A 16,892-nucleotide genomic window follows, 5' to 3' on the forward strand; every position below is an offset into this window, starting at 1 on the left:
GTAGATACTAAGCTCAAGCTTTTCTTTTAAAATATTTTTAAGTTACCCAGTCATTTTAGTTTTACATAACGACAGAGTTTTTTTAAATGACACCAACTCTTGCATGTATTTTGATTCCTTAAAAAAGGGACTTGAAACTGTTTACATATCATTTTCTAACCTTCTGCTGGTCGTCGATCATGCCCAAAGAAAACACGAGTTGCTGAGCTGTTAATATATGGTAAAGGAAGCTGTGGTAAGGGACCATCAGGTGACAGCTGAGTTGCATTCTGGAGCAAAGAAAACAAGAGTGTCATGTACACTACCTACCAATGGCTGAATGATAAGGAGGCCAAGTTAAAAACACTCAATGTTTGAACAGGGAGTACTTTTAAGATGGAATAAATAATTTCAATTAACGCTTTGACACAGATTTTTTTTTTCTTCAACAGGAGTTTAAAGATAGTGAAAACTTTATGGGCAAAGGAGAATAATTATTTTAGCCCTGAAATCTAATCATTACTGTGGCTGCATTGCTATTACAAGCCTTATTTGATGCAAAGCTTGACTCTCTAACTCAGAATTTGATAAACTATATTCACTATCCCACCACCATTAAATGAGACTCTCACCAAGCTGAGCCGTGGACTCAAACACCAGCCTTTGACTAAGGTCTGCCATAACTTAAACACCACAGAAATTCTGTTCATAAGCTTTAATAGACAGTATCTACATGGCTGAATATTGTGTGGCAGTATCAGCACTAAACACCCCATAACGCATATGGTACACTTCAATCCAGAATCACTCATGAAGTTAAACACAACTCAGTGAGTCACTTGATTCATCAAATTTTATCCTTATTAAAGAATGAAATTCACTACATGGATGGTGACAGAGCTACCTTGTCTTTATTAAAGATGTATTATCAAAAGCCCCCCAAATCATTATAAATTCATCAAAACAGAACAGATCCATTTCCTCTAAAAAATGATAAAACTTATCACAACTACAATTCAGCCATGACCCCCAAAAAGAAGACTTCACTTTATTGTAATAAAAACACATCTATTACATTACTGTACTAATAACCCACCATAATATCCATCTGTGAAAGTACTACACATATGAGATGCAGCATATGTGGGCTTTTGAAGTCTGAAGTAAAAAATTGAACACATCAACTAGATAAAAAAACCAACCCTGGAACAAGGCAGATAAAACAGGAAATCATTTAATGGTTTAACAGAAAATTAGTGGTAATAAAATCACTTATTACTCAAGAAACAGAGACAAGCAAGTAATTTACCTTATAGACATACAGATATTCTCTTAAAAAAGCTCCTTGCTGAGCTGGAGGCTGTTTACTGTCATTGATCAAAATATGCCTGAAGGCAGACACAGCATTGTCCAGCTGACGAAGCGTAAAGGACTGACGACCAATGGTGAAGTTAATGTGGTCTTCTGCGAGAGACCAGCCTTTCCCTTTGTAAACCTGCATGGCTTGACAGTAGCAACGTAAGGCATGTTTCTTCTGCAAGAGAAAGGTTCATTTCTCAAATAATCCCATTATCCACTGACTGTAATTATAAATTTAGGAAGACTGAACAGTAAGTCAGAAAAGTAGTTTTTACCATCTCCCACCACTATGCAAAGTGTAATGTTTCAGAACTGTGCCTCACAGAATCTGGTCAATACTAACCTAAGCACAGAAGTGTTTGTTCCTACAGTACAGAGCCCAGCCTCTAGATGAAGTTCACATTTTCTAAAGACTGGAGTTACAGGCAGTAAGTTAAAAAAGCAAATAAAAAGAAAAGACTACTTTTAGAACAGTGAGGTTCCTTTAGGACTGACTGCTAAAGTCTACAGAGCTCTGCTGCCAAGATATGTCTGGACATAAACTGGATTTAACACGTTTCATTCCACTCAAACTGAACTTTCAGCGTGACAGTTTCAGCCAACTGTTGATCAGTAGACATACCTGGGACAAAAATCCATGCCAAGCAAACCAACAAAACAGAGTCCTACAGTATATACAAGAAAAACTACCAATCAGATCAGCCACTGGGAGATGGATGGTCCGATGCCAATCAGCTCCACAGTTCCTTTCCTGGACATGCATCAGGACCCAGGCATTCAATCCCGAGTCTAGGTATTGAACACCTGTATAGACATTCACTGTACAGCTAAGTCTCAGCTTCTAAAAAATGGAAACAGCATTCCCTTACTTACAGCAGTAATGGGGGGGGAGGGAAAAACCTAATATATGTTCACACTGGTATGGTGATGACAGCAGAGTACAAGCAGTAAATCCTTAACACTGGCACATACTAGTGACACTTTAAAATATGGTATTATGGTCTGCAGCTAAACAGCCTGGCTGTTTAGTAGCATTTTATATTTTGGTACCTCTAAGGATATGAAAAAAAAATAAGCTACATTGCCTATAACACTGTAAAAGTATTTATTGGAAACCAAAATCCCTACAAATATCAGACACAAACAACAAAGAGAGCTGTTACACAGTCAAAACTTTTCAAAATGCATTCACTTTCCCAGAGAAAGGAACAAGATATAAAAGAATAAATAAATAAAAATTGATCAATAGCTCCCTATCAGTACTATCCTGTCATAACAACAGACGAGAAAACTACTGAATGAAGAAAACCAAGGAGTGGGAGAAGTACTCCTACTATTCTTCACATCACAGAAGCCAACAATGCAAAAATACTTTTTTTAGTCCTTACCAGGACAGTGAGACTGAGATTGGGCAGGGTGGGAGAAAATCCCCAGCCAAGACCACGGGGCTTTGTTCTAAACAGGATTTTGATGGCTTGGTTCTCCTCTATTATTGTCTTGCAATAACAAGCTCAGCAGGAATCAAGCACAAGCTATCTTTACAGAATGCATCCTGCAACTAATGCAAAAACAAAGCACAGAAGTTCTGTCCAACGAAGTTTATCTACCACACTTAGAGCTGCCTGGAAAGGCATGTGAATGGGAGTAAAAACAATTTAATCTGCATTGGTTTAACTATTGCTTAAGTCTAACAGCCACAGAGGTGCTTTAGTTTGTTGTGCAGTAACTGTTCATGCACCTGCACCTCCAATAAAGAGCATGTATTTAAGGCACCAGGAAAAACAAGTATCTAAATTTTGCTATTATTCTAATAAACTGAGTTTAACAAATAATTCTCTCCCACAAGTCACTCTTACCTCAAGAGTGAAAATATTCCTTTGCCCAAAAAAGCCTTGTATGTTACTGTGCATAAAATGAGACTCAGAAATGAAAACACACATCACTTTAGCTGCAAGTCAGCAATCTTCAGCATTACTTCAAAAACAGAAGTAAAAGGCTAAGGCTATCAGTGCAGAAGTCATTTTCAGAAGATTACAGAACAGAATACTGCTGACTAACACAGAAGTGTTAGAAGCCAAGAATCTTCTTTCGGACTAATGACACACTTAACATGTTTTTCAAAGTATCAAATACCAGGCATATTTTCCATGTGGAAAGATAATACTTACCTGGCCTGCTTTACTAAACCTGTGGCCAGCCAATATCATATGAAACGCAAACTTTCTAACCATGGGACTTCTCATGTTTATAAAACAATGGGCTGCCTGCTCCAACAGGAGTGCACTGCGAAGATCTGAATCCTGTTTAAAAGGAAAAAAGAAGAATTAGCCTGAGTTGAATAACAACATAAAAGGCAACGGTTGCCTTGTTTTAATGGTAAGAGGGACAGTAAGTTGTAAGAGTTCTGTGAAGCCAAAGATTATTTTATATGCAAACATTATATACATATGTGAGCATATAAAAATAAGACTAAAAGTATTTTTCAATAGTGTTCAATACCATCATGCTCTTATTTCTTCTAGTGAAGAATATATGAACATGTTTCAGTATGAATAACAAAAGAAATATTTTCTGCTATTTCAGTTATTCAGGCTACGGTTTCAAACACCATTACCTCTGAAGCACTCTCCTACCTTTCCCCTCCCTCCCCCTGCAGATATTAAGGCTAGAACCAAAAAACAAGACCTCTAACAGGATGACAGAAAAATAGAGGGAGCAATGAAACTTGGTGAACTTTTATCACATGAGCCTTTTGAACCTATTGATTTCTTAATAATGTACAATTTCTTTCTATTACGCCCTTTTCTTCTCCTGCCAAGACTCAGCTATATTACTTTAACCAATAAGAACAGAATCTACTTGATTTTACCACAGCTGGACTCCATGCTATCAGTGATGTTCAAGTATGTATCTTGACTACAAATATACTCAGACACCAATGCAGTATCCTATGAAGATTCTCCTTGCAACTACCAAAATGCACCACAGGCATACTACATGCAATTTCAAGTTATAAAACGATTGTGCAGAGCTAATAGTATTTAAATCCCTTGCTTAAATATCTTAGGCTGCTCTCATAAGCACTGGTAGCAAGGTTAAGTTGAAAGGGCAAGAATGAAGCTAGAGAAACACTTGAGCAAGAAAATTACACAACTAAACAGATTTATTCCACGCTTAATCTGTCCCAGGAAAGTCTCAGAAGTACCACATTTGGTGCAGCTGGCAACAAAGTCAGAAGTACCAGTTACACTTCTCTCCCAGCTACAAAGGAGATGCTACACTATTACTGGTATTACACTTTTCTTCACTCCTTTTCAAGCAAGACAATTTCTGGGTTAGAAGCTGATTCCATGTTTAATTTGCACCAATTAATATCACAGAAGTGTAGGGTTTCACTTACACAGTAAGGCTCTAACAATTCATATGAGCTGAGCTACAGTAATGCCTTAGTTGCTTAAACTATAGAGAACTTCTGATTATATATGGGATAGCATCCATTATGGTTCTGGCAAGCCATGCTAATACTTTTAACACATGAGTTCTTAAGCTACACCATCCAAGAGCTAATCAGATGTCAAAGAAAATTAGTTAAGCCAAAGATAACATATTTAGCATGGTTAAGGAAGTCAAGCAAACCATTTGACTAGAAAAACAACAACCGTACTAGTTCCTTCACTTACAGTGTAAACAGTTTTCTTCATTTCCTGCTCTATACCTGCTCATTTGCTACCTTTGGCTAGAAAATATTGTAGGAGAAGAATCAGAAGGTAACCTAGAAGTGTTTGGGTAAGAAAACAAATACGGAGAGGGCAGAAATGGAAAAAGCTACTGAGTTTTACCTCACTGGTTAAACGAATCAGAAGAGCAGCTGCCTCTGAATATTTGCTTTGACTTTTTAAGATTTCAGCACTAAGCAGCACACAGCGTTCAGCCAGCACCATGTTCCTAAAGTAAAAACATACATGTATTAATAAATATTTATCAAAATAAACCTCAGAAAACTTTTCAACTCAAATCTTACTTATTTTCTACACACAGCATCAGACTGAGGTTCTGCCGCTTATCCTTCTTAAAGCAAAATACATGAAAGTTCACTCCCCACAAAACAACCACATACAGATTGACACATAAAGTGCCCTATCCCAGTATAATATGAGCTTCATAAAAGCCAAAGCTGGACAGCATTTTTGAGAACAGTACTGTATTTATAAAAATACCAACTAAAATAATCTGATGAACAAGAAGTCCAAGAGTTAGAAGCAGGTTGTACTGGCAAGTTGTACCCGGGTACCAGGTGCCCACCAAGTGGCTGTATCACATCCCCTGCTCCGCAACACAGGGGAAGAAGATCAGACTAAGAACCTCACGTGCTGAGAAAAGGACAGGGAGATCACTCACCAGTTAGTTATGGGCAAAACAGACTTGTTTGAGGGAAGATTAAATTAATTTATTGCCAGTCAATAACTGCATAGCACAGTGATTAAAAAAAAACCAGAAATAAAACACCTTCTCCTGACAAATCCTCCTTCCCAGGCTCAAGTTCACTCCCAACTCTTCTACCTTCTCCTCCCTGCAAGCAGGGCAGAGAAATGGGGAAAAGGAGTTGCGATCACTTCATAACATTTCTCCTACGCTGCTTCTTCCTCCACATCCTCCTCCCCTGTTTCAGTGTGGGGTCCCTCCCACAGATACAGTTCTTCAAGAACTACTCCAACATGTATCCTTTTTGTAGAGTCCTTCAGGAACCAGTGTGGTTTCTTCACAGGTCACAGTTCCTGACAGCAACTTGCTGTGGCATAGGCTCTATACAGCCACCTTCAGGGTATGTCCACCTGCTCTGCCATTGGGACAGGCTGCAGGGTAGATCCCTGCTTTCCCATGTATCTCTGTGGGCTGCAAGGGGAAAACCTGCTTCAGCATGGTCTTCACCACAGGCTGCAGCAAAGCACTGCCTTCTCCTGACCTTGGTATCAGCAGAGCTGTTTCTCTCATTTTCTCACTCCTTTCTCACAGCTGCTGCTGTAAATGGTATTTTTACCATTTCTTAAGTGTATTGTCTCAGAGGTAACACCAGCACCAACACACCCAGCTTGGGCAGCAGCCATGTCCATTTTGGAACTGAGTGAAAACTGACTCTGCCACAGGCAGCTCCTGCTGTCTTCTCACAGAAACCTTCCTTGCAGCCACCCCACTATCTAAAAATCCACCATGTGAATTCAGTACACAAGTCCAATAGGCACTCTGTTAAGAACAGCCCAGATCTCCTCTCATGCTATCCTAGATACGTTAGCTTATCTTACTCTTTAAAGAGTTACCATCACTCTGTGATCATCTGGCACTATCACTGTGCAGGGCAAGAAAGTTAAGCCGCCAGATCTTTCATGGGATGAGTACAAAAGTAAATAACATACTTGCAGATATCTCGATAGGTCTGAATTGCTGTCTCCATATAATGAGCAGGATATGGCCTAGGAGCTCCAGGCTGAAGAAAAGCTGATACTGCTGCCATTTCCTACAAGAGAAATTCAGTACTGTCACTGTAGTTTTTTCAACAAATCATAAACCTCAAAAGACTGAGGAACATGTTTCAACAGCTACTAGATTAACGATCTTCATCTAATCAGTTACTGGCATATAAAAGTATCCAACACACTATAACTGATAAAAGGTTTAATACAACAGCCGATTTATGGCTCTGCTTATAATTAGCCACACAGCAGCCAGAGAGTTACACACTGAAGTCTTTGCAGTTGACAGTACCCCCGACATCGTGCAGAAACATTGATTCAGTACTGTTTTACAAATCCAGAAGACTTTCCTAGTGCAGGAGCAATCTTCCTGATAAAGTAGCACTACCATGTATTTTAAGATGAGGACTGTTTTTGAGTTTTGACTATATGAAATTACACTATCAGCTTCCAAGGAAGCTCTAGTAAACATGCAGTCTGAAATTTTACTTCTTTTTCCATGGATTGAAAACATGGTAGCAAAGTTCTTCTGCAGAAAGTAAAGACTAAGACTAGCATATTGCAACAAATTCATAATTAAGACTGCTTCTATTCATTTGGAAATTAAGATTTCTTAATATTTTTCTGATTATTCAGATTATCCAAATGCAGAGCAACTGTCTGAACTGTAAAAACACACATTTATGTAAAAGTTTTAATCAAGATGCAAAGGTGTACAATAATGCCTCCACAGCTCTGTGAAGCAGAGTTTCAAATTTTAGCAAGCTAACCAGACTAAAGTTTACAAAATGTATCTTCTAAAAATTGATCAAATTACTCATTTGCCTCCAGTACTCCCATTTATCTTGTTGAAAATTACTTTAGTCATAAATAAATTCTTAGGAGGAAATAATGAATGAGTATGTGTTTAGAGTGGAATTCAGTTGTAATATACTCGAAGTATAGCCTTCAAGTCTTAAGTCCCCCCAAAATAGGTACAATACAATATTTATAGTGACAGTGTCTTGACTTTCTAGCAAATAAGTATTCTGCCAAAGCCTAGAAGAGATACTATAAAGCTATTTTATATCTGGCTTTGAGTTATCAGTTTAAAGATCCATTTTTCTGGAAGTTGCATTCCAGGTTTTCTCCTTTCCATACTTTAAGAATTAACTCTCCAGTTTTTATTCACACCTTTGTTGCCTTCATATAACTGCATAAAACAGATTTTACAACACTTTAGAGTTTCTTAAAGATATGCAGCAAATTTGGGGAGATCCTTACAAACCTGGAGGTGGAGGAGAGAGATTGCATTTTGTTACCTTCAGACAAATATTAGAGATTATTAGAAAAAGTTCACAGAATGTTCATGTTATGTGAAGTACCAACCAGTGCTCCAGCTGCATAAAGCATTGCCTGATCATTTAAGAAGTCTTTCTTTGCTGTATGGTAACAGCTATATGCAAGTTCATAGTGCTGCACCAAAAAGCACAAGTCTGCCATTTTCCGGATTTGAAGCTCTGGCGCTTCTGGTGGATACCTATAAATACAAATATTTAAATTCAAAGTCATCCTCTCTCACCTTAATATCTATTCACAAAGTAGTAATAAAACCTGCATTGCTTCAGCCTTGCCCAAAAACAGCTAAGGAAAGTGAAGCTGCTTCCTTTCTGCCACTGGTAGCTTAGTTTCACATCCTACTTTCTGATTAACAAGATTCACTGTTCCAGTAACACTCAAAGCAAGCATTCCTCTTAGCCAAGAAATACTGAATAGAGTTTATAACTACCACTGAAACTGCTCAGTCAGATTAACCATTAGAGCTAAGCACAGCTGTATGAGAAGGGAAAAAAAAAAGGCTTTGACTGTTCACTTGGCTGTAAGTTATTTCTCCCCATTTTTTTGAAAGAAGTAAGTCCACTAAAAAACTATGCTTTATGCCAAAACACTGTGCAAGTTCCTGTCCTCTGCAAGCATCAATCCAACTTTTAGTTAATCCAATATATATATGAATCACTTCAGTAATAATCAAGTACATTTTCACAAACACTTGTATTTCAAATGTTGTAGGAAGTAAATTACACTTATGAGTTCAAAACAAAAAGCTGGAATTAGCAATATTCTGATTATGAATCCAAAGACACACAACATAGACATTTGAAGCTGCAGGTGCATGTCAAGGGCATTACCCTTGACTAGAGATAATGACCAAAAATTATTTAGACTTCTGTGGTAAAGACAGTTGGAGAGTGATTTTCATGACTATACATCCTAATTCACAGAGGGAAACTACCAAAAGCATACAGAATTAGTATTTTGGTAACACTTAGAACCTGGTTTTAGTGTATACTAAGATGCAGGTGCACTAAGTATGAAATTCCCCTTACTTTAGCTCTTGAGCATATTGCAAAAGCAATACACTCAACACTCTACTGGAATAAATTGCATAGTTGCATAAGCAAAAACACCTAAAGATGGGGTTTGGCTGCAATGACAAGTGAAAAAACTTGTACAAACTTGTACAAATCTCAAAAGAATCCCTCATGGCAAACCATAGCTTCTTTTTATTACTATTATTGTTAAAAACGTGTGCTCTTATTAACTTAGAAAGCTTCACTGAAAATAGAGCAGGCAGATGACTCTGCAAACAGTTTATTTTATCCCCTTTTTCTTTAAGTTCTGCTTCTCCTTTATTGTGCATATTTAGGCAAAGTACTTTTCATGACTTTTTCTAATTAAAGTCATTCACAACACTCTGGTTTAGTTCACACTGCAGAACACCACCATCAAATAAACACAGGCTTTCCCTCCTCACCTAAAAAAGGTACATTTACAGTTTAGATCTAAAAATAAGGACTGAGATTACTTACAGCAAACCAGAAGTGTTCTTGAGTTCATTTATACTTTTCTCTGGAACCTTGCTGCCACTAAACCATTTTTTAGTAGCAGAAAACAGTGATCGGCTCAAGCCTTTCCTGGATATTAACTGGAGAAAAGACATTGAATTAGAGCACTACATTGCAAAAGATCTAAGTTAAACTAATATAAAAAGCCAAGCTTCATTATGGCTTCATAAATTGTTTTTTCTTCCATAAAACAGAAATAAATAAAAGGAGTAAAATAACTAAGAGCACACTTCTTTAGAATTAATCTCTGACACTGAGATAGAAGTTGCAATTCACGTATCTATTTCATCTCAGACAGCTGAGGTTCATATTCTTTCTGTAAACTGGAGAAATATCCATCTTAAGAACTTGAACATTTGATACATCTGTTTGAAAACTAAATTCTAAATAATTAGAATATCTAATTTGCGGTAGCAGTCCAACTTAAAATCTAGACTAAGTGCATACTACAAGAAAGAACCTTCTGTCACCATCCACATAAAGCATTATCACACCATGAACATCAATTTCAAGTGTCAAAGGTATGAGCCACACCTCCAAGCAAAGTTGCACAACTTTATTCTTTCAGATAACTTCTGCAGGGAACTACCCCTCCCATTCTATAAGGCAAACTATATCACTCTTAAAAGGCAATTTTAAAAAGCGGAACATCTCCATTTTCCTACCAGAACTAGGAGCTTATCCTACATTCCTGTTTGCTACACTTTATGTAACCACTTCTTTTTAATGTTTCTTCATAAAACTTACTAAATGTAAATATGGTCAGCACATACAAACTCCCAGAAGTAAATTCAAGGAGTGAGCATTCCTTACAGGACATGATCCTTAGTATGAAAAGCCCTCATATTTAAAACTACAACTTAGTAGACAATCCAATCAAAATAAAATCAGAAGTCAGATAATAGACTGATATTTGAGTCCAAGACTTAATGCTAAATACAGTAATTTGATTGCACTAATGTAAGTCAATCCATCTCTGCAGTTGTTTAAGGGCATGTAAGAGTGAAACACTTGTAAAAGAACTGTGATGCAAATAACTTTAATGTATGCAGTTGACTTAACATGGACGTGATGTTAATCACACTTCCAAAAAATCCTAGTTTGAGAGAAGCATATTCCCTGCAAAAACTGCTAAGATCAGAGTTACACGATTCAGGGTGTCCCTGCATTTTTTTCCCTGTCAAGTAGCAACTGAAGGATGCAGCTTTTTTTGCAGATGATTATCAATTAAATGCATTTCTTAAATTTAGCTGTGTATTGTGATGTTGAAACACAAAGTCCATTTTGTTCCCCATGCCAGAATCGTCCAAGAGAACAGAATATTAAGATTCTAGGGTCAAGAACAGATTTTCCTGGAAACAGTTCAGACAGGCTTTCACCAAGAAGCCACCTTGCACTGGAGCTGTTGATACAAATTAGTACTCGTTTTTTTAGACGACAAATTGAGCAATAATGAGAACTTCAGTTATTTCTCTTAAATCTACTTACAGTTTTCAGCAAGAGCGTTGAATCATTAGAAACAGAAGGAAGTAATACTGTCAAAACAGATGTTTGGATAACTGGATTTATACCCCAAACGTTTTTCCTTATAGCACAAAGTATTTTTAAGAGTAAACCGACCTGATCATTGAGCTGTCGAATTGTTTTCTCTATGTGTGGCAAAAGTCCCCGAAATGTGAATTCCTGTATGAACTGCCTAATTCGATCATGATCTGTGAGAGTTAAACAAGCACCATGAGGTGTCCCAGAATTTGACTTCTTCGAGTCTTGCAGCGATGTAGAAGCCTTCATGTAATCAGTGCTATCCAAACTGCCACTGGGATGATCCAGTTGAAGGGGGTGAGTCTTAAAGTTATTTGACAAGCCATCTGTTGAAAGATTGAAACAAAAACTCCAGTAAGTATAAAGTCACTTAAACATTTTGGGTTTTAAAGATCATTTTTACTAACCTACTTCAAAGCTTTCCTTACTCAGAACTCTGTAAAGCAAAGCAACTCACCAACTGTTCTACGCTACAGATCAATGCTGCAGGCAGCAGCACAGCACTGAGTATTGCATCATTCCTGAAATTCGCAGAAAGTTCAGAGAATCTCAAGAATTACAACATGGCTAAATATGTACGGTTTTGGTTCTCAACTACAGTGCAAAAAAAATCTTCCAGTATGCTGACTAATATCAACACTGAAGGAAAACTATAGAAACATTAAAATCAAAATAAAGCATTCATGGAAGTTGGAAATGCAGCAATTACTACAATGGCTCCATTGGGTCCATTATCTCTTTTCCTGCTTATGATTTAAGGTTAAAAAAAACCCTAAACAAAACAAACATAATTTTCCATGTCCTTCCAAGCAATCAACATGTAAAACAATTTCCTCTGAACTCCTCTTCGTTCAGTGAGAAGGGCTGCTGACTACTATTGCATTTAGCTCTCTGAAATAGACTGAGACACTGCTTCATTCTAAGACTTAAGCAGTTCTCTTATTTATAAGAAAATCAGCTTTCCCTATCTGGCACCAAGCAAAGCTGAATTGTGAAAGCAAATCCTTAACGGATTTTACTCATGAAAAGTAAAGCTGAGTTTGTAAAGTTCAATTAGCAGCTCCCAGACTACATCTGGTCTGCAAGGCCTTAGAAAGATGGCAACTGTAGGCTGTCCTACACATGCTAGGTCTCCAAATGCATTTCAGGTGAGATATGAAGGATCTGGGCTGAGGCAGGCCAGACAATGCAGGGTACCTCACTTTTTCCCTATTTCATAATGCCTCTCATCTGAATCCTAGACTGTTATCTGACTTATTTTTTAAGGGTGCATTAATTTCCACTCAATTTCATTTACTATCCTCTCCCATCCATAAGCTGAGTTCCAAGGCAAGTGCTTCCAAACAGCCTACAAACTAAGCACTTCCCTGACGTTTACAGATTTAATACTAAAACCAAGGACCAAAAAAGCTCCAAAACCTCAGCTTCCAAGTTATAGCAGAGGATACACACCAAAACTTTCATTATTATGAAAATTGACCATTTAATCATATATAATTTTTACTAATTACCAGAGTTTGCAGACAGTACGTTTAATCTTACAAAATATGAGCCCAGTACATCATTAGCCATCTCATTAAGGAGATGCCACCAATCCAGTAGGGTCAGTACCACAGCATTTTACTTTGAGGACACCTAGAGCATTCAGAAAACCATTACTCTGAGTTCCCTAACAAATCATCTAATTAATTACTGTCCAAGACACAAGACAACCGGTTGTGTAAATACTATAACATCAAGGTTTTCATAAAGTTACAAAGATACCTTTAATTTCACTGTCTATGCCGTCTGATATCAAGTGATCAGTATTCTTGTTTGAAACAACAGTATAATCTTCATAGCAATCCTGCCAGAAAAAGGGGGGGAAAAAAGTCAGAACTTTAAGACTACTCAACCACATACAAAAGTCAGTAAACAGTAGCTGTCAACTTCAGTAAGTTAACTGAATTACTACAGCAGCATGTTTGTTCATATATATTAACTTCTCAAAGTAGTTTCTGAGGCTTTAAGAAACTGTCTTATTTAAAAGACGAAAGTTATGTTCACCAAATGAAGCAAATACTTTCTGACTTGCTCAACTAGCTCCCCTGTCAACCAAAGCAACTCCAACTCTTACACAGCAATGCCTACAGCAGCAAAAATATATTCCCTAAAGCAGATCCTGAGTAAGCTCACACACACACAAAAATCTATATTGCACAGTTGACGTGGGCCATAGAAAGAGAAAAATGTATTTTTAGTTTATGGTGGGCTATAACTCACTGGTCCTCTTAGCTTATAGAATATGAAATGTTTTGACTTTCCAGTACCAGCTACATTTGGTAAAGAAATACAATTCCACAAACCTTTTAATCATAAGGAGCTATAACTGCAGGTCAGTCAAAAGCAAACTCAAAAAAGAGTATTTTTGGTTCTAAAGCCAAAAATACAGACATTTATGGCAAACTCAAAACACACTATCACTTGCAATCTTAGCAGATGACAGACCAGACTAGACACAAAAAGTTATAAAAACCACACATACTCCCAACAAAGCAACACACCCACACTATCTAGTGAAGTACAGAAGACCCAGAGAAAAAAAAAAATTAAGAGTGAAGAAGACAAAAATGAAGGTTGAAAGTTACTATGAACAGGACACTTCTGAGGTTACCTCTTACAGCTCTTAAGGCATAAGTATTATTTCTGTGCTACAGTCAGTCTATTTCAGACAGTCCAGTATTTCAGTGCTCCCTACTGTCAACTTAAGTACCATAGAGGACAGTTCCTACTGAGGACTCATCTTATGTCCTCACAAAAAGTCATAGCTGTGTCAGAAGTAGCCTGACTGCCTATTAGCTCATTCTATAGAAACACATATATAACACTTAGGCAAAACTTAATGCAACCAAAAAATATGGACCTTAAAAACTGTTTTTAGAATACTGTAATACCTGGTTCTGGATAGTGTTTTTCTGAAGGTACTGACTCCAAGGATCTGGTATCTGTTCATCTGCTCCTCTATTAGACACTCGAGAATTTATTTTCAGCAAATAGCAACCCTGAGTTCCATACCTCTGTTTCATCTCTTCATAAATGGAGTCAGCTCTGAAACAGTACAACAACATTTATCCTGTCTTGATATCAAACTAACTTTAAAGTGTGTAGTGCAACAAGCTATTTTAGACCATTATTCATAGTGCTTAAAAGGAAAATTCTCCTATTTTTAAAGCAATCTGTTATGCAAGAGTAAAACTGAGAATCTTTGACAATTAGTTTAGCAAGCTAGCAAAGAAAGCATCTACCCCAAAAGCTGGGACTGATTCATTTCATTTTACATGAACACAAGAAGATGATCTAAAAATAATACTTCCAAATATCTGCCTTGATAATAGCATACTGGCTAATGGATCCTGTTGCATGTCTAATCTCAACAGAATTTATCAATCCAAACATTTTGGTCAAAGAGCTCGCTCATCTGTAAGCTCACTGAAGACAAATGACTCACCTCTGTTCTTCTCCTGTGCTTACATCATGCAGTAACACATAATATTTGAGCGTGTTTGGTATAAACCATTTAGGATACGAGTATTCACTACTGTGCTGAATCCGATGTTGTTCTTGCGACAGCTTCAGAAACTGCTCCACAGGGTCAGGTTCACTAGAAGAAACTACCAGCATACCTGAATTCATTACTAAGGACATATACCCAAAGAACACAGGGACAACCACTGTTCACAGAATAAAATAGGAAGTCTACAAAGTAGAATGGATGAGTACAATACTTAAGCACATAAAACATGCTATCACAAAAGTATGTGCAATCAGAATTCGGCCTTAGTCTCAATAAAAAACAATCAGTTAACTAACATCTGTAAAATGAGATGCAACAGGAGTTTGCTCCAATTCTGACAGTGAATCCAAGTTTAAGCTGCTATGTGATAGCTCATTTAAGATTTCAGATAGAGACCAGACGTTCACATAGCAAACACGTAGCTGAAATTGATCCCCACTGTATTTTAGCTTTCAACTTCCAAGGAGACTTGGGGCTTTAAGTTATCACCTGAACAACAGTGATAACCAGCACTCATAAACACAGCAAAGTCACAGCACCTGAGTAAAAAGCGGAAGTGTTCAGATTTTTACCTCAATGCAACTACACAGTCATTAATAAGGAACATTCTGCTCTGCTACATCTACTCACCAAATCAAAAGACATTAACTCAGAGAAGCCAGAAAGCAAAGTTATACTTTAAACATTAGTAAATTCAGAAGTCAGAATCAGTATTTTGCAAAGTTAATTCTGCACAAGTATGGCCATTAACATACTTTTCCATCATACTGAAATTATAAGGTTCAGTAAAGAATTAGGAACAGTGTCATGAAACCTGCAGCATCATAATTACTGTAAAGCTAAATACCAGCTACATCATGAAACAGTGATTATTTTCAATTTCCCTGTAGACAAGCAAATTGGGCCTAAGCTTTGGTTAAAAAAAAAAAAAAAAAGTGAAAGCATTCAGGCATTGTTCCAGTCTTTCCAGACTTCTTTTTGTCCAGCACAGCTCAAAGTTTACCAAATTTCCAAAACATCCTCTCCCCAACCTCCACCACTCCATCTGCTTACAAAAAGCTATTAAAAAGCAGCAGATGCATCCCAAACATACATTCCTCCGCTGCAGATAAGGGACAGTCAAGAGATACATAAAGAGCTACAGCAGAAAGTGTCTTAGGATGATGGAGTTTTGTTTACAGGTATTGGCTTTGAGCTCACTTTGACACCAAAGGAGTGTGTGGAGAAGGGGAAAAAACCCCAATACCAACAGCACAAGAAAACCTCAGGCCAAACAACCACAAAGAAAACCCTGATGCCCTTATGAAATCAGTCTGTGTAGTCAGACAGTGAAAAACTATACAGGCTTCCAATCATAATTGAGAAAGAGTTACTGCAAAATTTTCAGTGTCTCCTACATTACATTTTGTAACAGCCTTCCCTGGAGCGGTCTGTAACACTCAAAGGATACATGCAACATAGTGGTTTAAGAATTCATGATCTGATGCAGGCATGGACTGAAGAAAGCACTCTCTGTAAGACTCAAACCATGGAGTAGTAGCTGAAATACACAATAAAATAGGAAAAATTAGACTATTAAGTGAAACTTGTTTACCCATTAATGAAAAGGAAGTAAGAATGACTACACCTAAAAGTGAAGCCTGCAAACTCTGACAAGGTTTGCATGGCAAGGGAAAGAAGGGGAAACAGTCCAAAGTGAAAGTGTTTTAGTATTTACTACACAAGTAAGAGAAACAGTAACACTTGAATCAAATCCTGTGAAACTGAATAGCATCTTAAGCATCACATTCCTCACCACTGTAGGCTCACATGTATTCAGTCCTTGTTAAACCAACTACTCTTTACCACTCCTTTAAACACCCACACACTTGGCAAAGAAAGAAAGAAAGAAAGAAATTCTTCTAATAGTCATTGAATTTCCAGGCTAGGGATGTAGGAATTAACCAAGAAACAAAATTCATTTTTGAGTATTTAGAGGAGCTAAGGATTACCAAAACTCTATCCTGCCTGTTTTCTCTAAGTGTTGACTTGGCTTGACAGCAGTTGCTTTCCCACGGCTGGCTAAAATAAACAGTTCAGCCGGCAAAGATCCAAGAAGGTAAAACC

At 37.4% G+C, this 16,892-nt stretch overlaps 1 protein-coding gene across 2 annotated transcripts in view; it reads right to left on the reverse strand.

The window, feature by feature from the left end:
- The window catches only part of TRAPPC8 (trafficking protein particle complex subunit 8), a 52,818-nt gene that overhangs the window by 25,263 nt on the left and 10,663 nt on the right, over positions 1 to 16,892 (reverse strand). For both annotated transcript variants that reach the window (XM_082296372.1, XM_082296371.1), the window contains exons 3-14: positions 16,237 to 16,326; positions 14,721 to 14,895; positions 14,167 to 14,320; positions 12,998 to 13,079; positions 11,312 to 11,559; positions 9,656 to 9,771; positions 8,175 to 8,325; positions 6,750 to 6,850; positions 5,178 to 5,283; positions 3,507 to 3,638; positions 1,289 to 1,513; positions 161 to 269 (exon numbers count right to left, since the gene is read on the reverse strand). In XM_082296372.1, the coding sequence (XP_082152498.1) occupies positions 161 to 269; positions 1,289 to 1,513; positions 3,507 to 3,638; positions 5,178 to 5,283; positions 6,750 to 6,850; positions 8,175 to 8,325; positions 9,656 to 9,771; positions 11,312 to 11,559; positions 12,998 to 13,079; positions 14,167 to 14,320; positions 14,721 to 14,895; positions 16,237 to 16,326 (1,689 nt within the window). The remainder of the gene's footprint in view (positions 1 to 160; positions 270 to 1,288; positions 1,514 to 3,506; positions 3,639 to 5,177; positions 5,284 to 6,749; positions 6,851 to 8,174; positions 8,326 to 9,655; positions 9,772 to 11,311; positions 11,560 to 12,997; positions 13,080 to 14,166; positions 14,321 to 14,720; positions 14,896 to 16,236; positions 16,327 to 16,892) is intronic.

This window comes from Coloeus monedula, assembly GCF_965178545.1.
Source record: "Coloeus monedula genome assembly, chromosome: 1".
In the NCBI taxonomy this organism is placed as follows: Eukaryota; Metazoa; Chordata; class Aves; order Passeriformes; family Corvidae; genus Coloeus; species Coloeus monedula.